Source organism: Gekko japonicus, unplaced genomic scaffold (assembly GCF_001447785.1).
Source record: "Gekko japonicus isolate JY-2015 unplaced genomic scaffold, Gekko_japonicus_V1.1 scaffold103, whole genome shotgun sequence".
NCBI lineage: Eukaryota > Metazoa > Chordata > Lepidosauria > Squamata > Gekkonidae > Gekko > Gekko japonicus.
Window position 1 is genome coordinate 960,296 of NW_015160210.1, and position 7,837 is coordinate 968,132.

General features: G+C 49.4%; 1 protein-coding gene across 1 annotated transcript in view; it reads right to left on the bottom strand.

Moving 5' to 3' along the window:
• Positions 1–3,335, bottom strand: part of SLC5A10 (solute carrier family 5 (sodium/sugar cotransporter), member 10) — a 162,911-nt gene extending 159,576 nt beyond the window's left edge. The window contains exon 1 of the mRNA XM_015409209.1: positions 3,225–3,335. Within this exon, the coding sequence (XP_015264695.1) occupies positions 3,225–3,335 (111 nt within the window). The remainder of the gene's footprint in view (positions 1–3,224) is intronic.
• Between the last annotated feature and the right edge of the window lie 4,502 nt (positions 3,336–7,837).

Genomic DNA, 7,837 nt, shown 5'->3' on the forward strand with positions numbered 1-7,837 from the left:
CTGAGGCTCCTGCGAGTAATGAAGGGCGGGGTATAAATCCAAACTCCTCCTCCTCCTCTTCTTCTTCTTCTTCTTCTTCTTCTTCTTCTTCTTCTTCTTCTTCTTCTTCTTCTTCTTCTTCTTTCGTGAGTCACTGCTCACTTCTTCAGATATCTGAAGAATATTGATTAAACTGTAGGTATAGACCGTTTGAGGGCGCTTTCACACCGCTTTGCACAAAATTGAATGACCCTTCTCCCTCAGTCAAGGGCAGGCAATACTTTGCCCTGATCTAAACAGCTCAGTCTCATCAAATCTCGGAAGCTAGGCGGGTTCAGAGCTGGTTAGTATTTGCATGGGAGGCCGCTGAGGAATACCAGGGTTGCTACGCAGAGGCAGGCAATGGCAAACCACCATCGTTCCTTTCTTGCCTTCAAAACCCTATGGGATTGCTGTCTGTTGCAACTTGACAGATAACCCCCCCCCTCCCAAGACAGTGTGTTGGTTTGGGAGGCACACCATCTACCCGTGAAGACATTGGCGTGCCTAGGGGTCATTTCCTGGAGGAGTGCACAGGAGCGGCGCTCCGGCAGTAAGGAGTCCAGGGGGTGGGCACATGCAATAAGCCCCGCCCCCTGCTCCCAGCAGCCCTCAATTGGGCCATGAGGAGCAAAAAGCAGCCAGGTAAATTGCAGAGCCCCCCCCCCGGCCTGCCTTCAGGTACAAGCTCTCCCTCCTCTGTGAAGGCAGATCTGCGTGGGCCCCCCCCCCCATAGTTAGCAATCCAAAACAGTCCAGTGGCACCTTTAAGACCAAGTTTTATTCAGGTACACGCTCTCCCTCCTCTGTGAGGACAGATCTGCACGTTCCCCCCCCCCCCAATAGCTAGCAATCCAAAACAGTCCAGTGGAGCCTGAGCGGTGGGTGTTGCCTTCTGACACACTTCCGGTGATGTCAGGGGGTGTGGCATATGCAAATAAGTCATGCTAATGAGCTATGCTAATGAGCTCCTCCACCTCTTTTTCTATGGAATGACCCCTGGGACAGTGAGAGGAAAGGGCCAGACACACTGTGTTTGTATTGCACATCGATCTAATTTTCTTTTCTTGCACAGAAGTAAGCAACTGATTCAGGTGGGTAGCTGTATTTTTCTGAAGCTACTGAACAGAGTTTGAGTCCAGTGGCACCTTTTAGACCAACAAAGTTTAATTCCCGGTTTAAGCTTTCGTGTCCACGCACACTTCCTTAGATACAAGAGGCGGGCATGCAGACGAAAGCTTATACCCAGAAGCAAGCAAAGGAACTGCTGTTCTAAACGGAGGTCCACCTTTCTAGCCCCACTGACTTCAGTTAAGGAAATTCCAGAGTGTAGTTAACTCGCAAAGTTTATTTCCGAAGGTCATCAACCAGGGTTTGATGGGGAGACGATGTCTCCGGCAGAGTATCCCCCTTAAGAGAAGAAGGCAGCTCTTACTGAGTTACTTCGGAGCAAACGGGCAGCACCAGGTGATTTAAAGAGGGTTTTGCAACCCCTTAGAAGCGCTTCTGAGAGTTTGGTGTAGTGGTGAAGTGCGCAGGCTCTAATCTGGGAGAACCGGGTTTGATTCCCCACTCCTCCACTTGTACCTGGCTGGATAACCTTGGGCAAGCCAGAGTTCTGTCAGAGCTCTCTCAGCCCTGGCGACCTCACTGGGTGTCTGTTGTGGGGAGGGGAGGGGAAAGGAGTTTGTAAGCCGCTCTGAGACTCCTTTGGGTAGTGAAGGGCGGGGGATAAATCCAATCTTTTCTTCTTCTTTTACCTCACAGGGAACCTGTTGTAGGGAGGGGAAAGGCGTTTGTAAGCCGCTCCGAGACTCCTTCGGGTAGTGAAGGGCCATGGAGTATAAACCCAATCTCTTCTTCTTCTTTTACCTCACAGGGAACCTGTTGTAGGGAGGGGAAAGGCGTTTGTAAGCCGCTCCGAGACTCCTTCGGGTAGTGAAGGGCCATGGAGTATAAACCCAATCTCTTCTTCTTCTTTTACCTCACAGGGTACCTGTTGGGGGGAGGGGAGGGGAAAGGAGTTTGTAAGCCGCTCTGAGACTCCTTTGGGTAGTGAAGGGCGGGGGATAAATCCAATCTTTTCTTCTTCTTTTACCTCACAGGGAACCTGTTGTAGGGAGGGGAAAGGCGTTTGTAAGCCGCTCCGAGACTCCTTCGGGTAGTGAAGGGCCATGGAGTATAAACCCAATCTCTTCTTCTTCTTTTACCTACCTCACAGGGTGCCTGTTGTGGGGAGGGGAAGGGAAAGGAGTTTGTAAGCCGCTCTGAGACTCCTTTGGGTAGTGAAGGGCGGGGGTATAAACCCAATCTCTTCTTCTTCTTTTACCTACCTCACAGGGTGCCTGTTGTGGGGAGGGGAAGGGAAAGGAGTTTGTGAGCCGCTCCGAGACTCCTTCGGGTAGTGAAGGGCCATGGGGTATAAACCCAATCTCCTCTTCTTCTTTAAAAGGCAGGCGATCACTTGGAGAACTACATTTTCAGAAGGCCAAGAGCCACCACTGGAAAGACAGCAAAGATGCCTCAGTGGCCCCAACAGAGCAGAAGAGTGGGATATAAATTCTCTCTTTCTGAAACCATCAAATCGCAGTAGAGTTGTGGCAACCCTGTGGGGTTTTCAAGGCCAGAGACGTTCAGAGGTGGCCGGCTTCTGCGTAGCAACCGTGGACTTCCTGGGTGGTCTCCCCTCCAAATACTGACCAGGGCTGACCCTGCTTATCTTCTGAGATCTGATGAGATCGGGCTCGCCCGGCGCCATCCGGGTCAGAACTTATAAATTCTCTACATCAATAAGCCAAAGCCCGATTTGTTACCTCCTGTTAACAGTGACACGTCCCGAATCCAAACACAAAACTCTGCCTCAGCTCTCAGCCACCCGGATTGCTTCTTACCGAATGACCAAAAAGCTTCGGTTGGTTCGTAGAATCACAGAGTCGGAAGGGACCTCCGGGGTCATCTAGTCCAACCCCCTGCACAAGGCAGGGAATTCACAAATACCTCCCCCCCACGCCCGCAATGATCCCTGCCCCATGCCCAGAAGAGGGCAAAAAAACACCCCAAAACCTCCAGGATCCCCGGCCAAACAGGCCAGGAGAGCAATTGCTTCCCGAACCCAAAGTGGCGATCGGCAGTTCTCTGGGCGTGTAAGAAAGGGCCAGTTCAAAGTTCCGGCTATCAATTAAAAGTTGCAGGCTCAACCGTCTTACCCAGATGCCCACTGCCAAGTTTAAAACGAAGTATGCCACCACGACGGTCACGTCGGCCACGGTAAACCGGGGCGAAGGAGGGAATGCTCCTGAGCTGGAATTGCCTTCCATGGCCGTTCGCTGTGGCCTGGTGCAAGCTCGGAGAGACGGCCGCAGACAGAAAAAAAAAAGACAACCTCTTACTTGGTCATTTCTGGCCATTTGCAAGAATTGATCATTAAACAACTTGGGGTTGGAGTGCGACTTTTTAATGAGCAAGCTACGTGAGAGACTACACACACAGCCCCATTTATCCCTTTCATCTCCAGCTAAAAGGTAACTGCTAAAATATGGTTGATCAGCATTACAGGGAAAAGACATCAACTAGAATGCAAAATAACCCCCGTTTTGAAGGCTGGCCTCCTCCAGGTCAAAACGCGCCCCCCCCCCCACGCAGCAAGTTGTGATCCTCACACACAGACCTACACAAAGGCCTGTGGACCAAAACAACTTGACGTTGGCATCAGATACATGATGACAAACCGACAAAAATCTCCTGGCCCTAATCTCGATTCATACCCAGGGCGAGACCAGGTTGGAATAAGAACCAGGCAGGGTAGCAGCGATTTCCTCAAATCCAATGAGTCCCTCCTGGATGGCATTTCACCTACCCACTTCATAGCTAGTGAGAGGAGGAAGTCTCCCACCAGTCCCATTGTTCAAGGCCCACTGCTTCCACAGGAAAGTTTGTGTTAAGCGTGCTTAGTTAGCACCCGTGTGTGCAGCAAGAATTTGATTCTCTGCTGCAGCATCTCATTTCCAGATCTTCATCTTACATTGCCCCACAAATTAGTTGCAGGATTTGAGTTGTGTCATTGGCACTGTGGTCTTCGGCCATCCTGGAACACAACGGAAACATGCAAGTCTCAGAACACACTGGCAACGTGCAACCCACCCTATATGACACTCACAAGGGGTGCTGTTTAAGTCTCTCTCCTGCAGCTTTCAAATCTATGTCTTTTCTCTAGCCGGCCAACTTTGCACACACACACCCCACCGATAAACATCTACAGCCTCTGTTAATGTGTCAGTCCTTCGGTCAGCTAGCACCGCAGTTTAGTTGGCAGCTTCCATTAAAGTGTAACCGCAGAACGTTTCTGAAACGTGTGGCATTTTGAGAGCTAGTTTGGTGTAGTGATTAAGTGTGCAGACTCTAATCTGGAAGAACCGGGTTCGATTCCCCACTCCTGCACTTGCACCTGGCTGGATGACCTTGGGCAAGCCGTAGTTCTGATAAAAGCTGTTCTTGAAAAAGAGCCAGTTTGGTGTAGTGATTAAGTGTGTGGACTCTAATCTGGGAGAACCGGGTTTGATTCCCCACTCCTCCGCTCACAGCTGCTGGGAGACCTTGGGCAAGCCATAGTTCTGATAAGAGCTGTTCTTGAAAAAGAGCAGTTTCTGTCAGAGCTTTCTCAGCCCCACCTACCTCACAAGGTGTCTGTTGAGGGGAGGGGGAAGGGAAAGGAGTTTGTAAGCCTCTCTGAGATACCTTTGAGTAGTGAAGGGCAGGGTATAAATCCAATCTCTTCTTCTTCTTCACCTGTTATTTCTGAAAAGTAAAAATCCTTCCAATTCTAGCCTCTGGTTGAAGCTACCAACATGTTCCCGTTCCGTCAGCTCTTCCACTGAGCCCACCAAAACGCTTGCGTGCATTTTCTGAAAGGGCAGGTGGTTACCCATTACAAATGTTTAAATATATATGCATCTATTAGGCCTTGCTGAGTGACAGGAATATAGCCCTGACCCAGAAAGCCCAAGCAAGCCCGATCACATCAGACCTCGGAAGCGAAGCAGGGCTACCCCTGGCAAATACTTGGAAGGGAGACCTCCCAAGGAATACCAGGGCAGGGACACAGAGGCAGGGAATATCAAGTCACCGCTGCCAGTTTGGTGTAGTGGTGAAGTGCGCGGACTCTAATCTGGGAGAACCGGGTTTCATTCCCCACTCCTCCACTCGCACCTGCTGGATGACCTTGGGCGAGTCATAGTTCTGTCAGAGCTGTTCTTGAAAAAGAGCAGTTTCTCTCAGAGCAATCTCAGCCCCACCAACCTCCCAGGCACCAGAAGTTACCATGAAGTCACCAGAAGTCACCATGACTTCCCGGTGCACAAGGCACACACGCACACATAAAATACTCACAAAAAGAAAGGAATATAGAGCACTTACCGGTGAATCAGAGCATTGAGATTTGCGGGGGGAGAGGTTTGGGCTCTGCGATCGTATTTTTGGTTTTACCTGAAAATATATTTTGGCTATGATTGCAAGCTGCCTTGAACCATGAGGAAAGGCGAGATATAAATGTAGCTGGGGCATTGTAGTGGCCTTTGTAAATGATCTGGAAATGCTGCAGACGAAAGGCTTGTGTGATTTGCACGTGCACATACGAAACCAGGGACACACGAAACTTGCCTCTCCTGGTATACCCCGAGAAGAGCGTTATGCTCGGGAGCTTAGAATTCATTGGTGGTCCCAGGCCCGAGTATATCCGGCTGTCCATGACAGGGCAGATGGTAACAGTCAAAAAGTGCTTCAGAAAAAGATCCCAATAAAGAAAAACTGTATCCTAACTGTGCTCAATTAATTTTTATATATTGAAATGAACAGAATACAAAAATTATTCGTGAAGTACAAAATACATGAGTACAAAGTACATACAGGTATTCAACAGTTATTGGTTGTTGTATAGGTTGTTAATGATAACCTCCGGAATGTTCAACCGTTTCGAAAGATACCTTCTGAACAGATGAAGGAAAATGAAGAACGGGTGGCGTCTCTGGTCAGTTTTTCAACTGGTGCATTTCAAAAAATGCATAATTTTCTTTGATATGTCAAAACATAATTGAGAGGAAGTTCCTACTGATTCTACATAGGGCAAAATGCTGTAAAATGCCCTATGTAGAATCAGTAGGAACTTCCTCTCAATTATGTTTTGACATATCAAACAAAATTATGCATTTTTTGAAATGCACCAGTTGAAAAACTAACCAGAGACGTCACCCATTCTTCATTTTCCTTTATCTGTTCAGAAGAAGGTATCTTTCGAAACGGTTGAACATTCCGGAGGTTATTTTTAACAACCTATACAACAACCAATAAGAAGAAAAAGAGGAGGAGATTGGATTTATACCCCGCCCTTCACTACCCAAAGGTGTCTGAAAAACTCCTTTCCCTTCCCCTCCCCACAAAAGACACCCTGTGAGGTAGTTGGGGCTCAGAGAGCTCTGAGAGAAACTGCTCTTTTTCAAGAACAGTTCTTATCAGAACTATGGCTTGCCCAAGGTCATCCAGCAGCTGCAAGTGGAGGAGTGAGGAATCAAACACGGTTCTCCCAGATTAGAGTCGGTGCACTTAACCCCTACACCAAACTGTTGAATACCTGTATATATATATCTTATGTATTTTGTACTTCACAAATAATTGGCACTCCCTTCCCCCCCCCCAGCCCCTTCCCCCATGTGACAGTGGCACCGTTAGGATTTTAGCGCTGTCTATAGCTAATTAGATGATTTGATTGATCTGGACGTTTTACCGTTTTAGAGCCTGATTGTTAAATTGTTTTATGCAATACTTTTTATCTGACTATGAGTCCAGTCCTACCGGGAGGGTGGTTAACAAATACAATCGATCCGTCAATAAACGGAATCAGATCATCGGTCCGCTAAAGGTCAGAATCATCCGCTTTAACCGGCTGTTTAACTGCTGGTCACGGAGGCAAAAGTATAGAGCGTCTTTTTATTACCAAATAAAGAGAACTATTGGTAGGAGATTGCCTGCCGTTATCCAGTCTCAGGCAGAGGTCTTTCATATCATAAGAACAAGAACGTGAGGGTCCATCTAGTCCAGCATCCTGTCTCACACGGTGGCCAGTCAGTTCCTCTGGAGAACCAACAACAGGGCAGAGAGTCCGAGGCCTTCCCCTGGGAAGAACCTCAGAAGAGCCCTGCTGGATCAGACCAGTGAAGGTCCATCTAGTCCAGCATCCTGCCTCACACAGGGGCCAGCCAGTTCCTCTGGAGGGCCAACAACAGGGCAGAGAGGCTGAGGCCTTCCCCTGGGAAGAACCTCAGAAGAGCCCTGCTGGATCAGACCAGTGGAGGTCCATCTAGTCCAGCATCCTGCCTCACACAGTGGTTGACCAGTTCCTCTGGAGGGCCAACAACAGGGCAGAGAGGCTGAGGCCTTCCCCTGGGAAGAACCTCAGAAGAGCCCTGCTGGATCAGACCAGTGGAGGTCCATCTAGTCCAGCATCCTGCCTCACACAGTGGTTGACCAGTTCCTCTGGAGGGCCAACAACAGGGCAGAGAGGCTGAGGCCTTCCCCTGGGAAGAACCTCAGAAGAGCCCTGCTGGATCAGACCAGTGGAGGTCCATCTAGTCCAGCATCCTGCCTCACACAGTGGTTGACCAGTTCCTCTGGAGGGCCAACAACAGGGCAGAGAGGCTGAGGCCTTCCCCTGGGAAGAACCTCAGAAGAGCCCTGCTGGATCAGACCAGTGGAGGTCCATCTAGTCCAGCATCCTGCCTCACACAGTGGTTGACCAGTTCCTCTGGAGGGCCAACAACAGGGCAGGGAG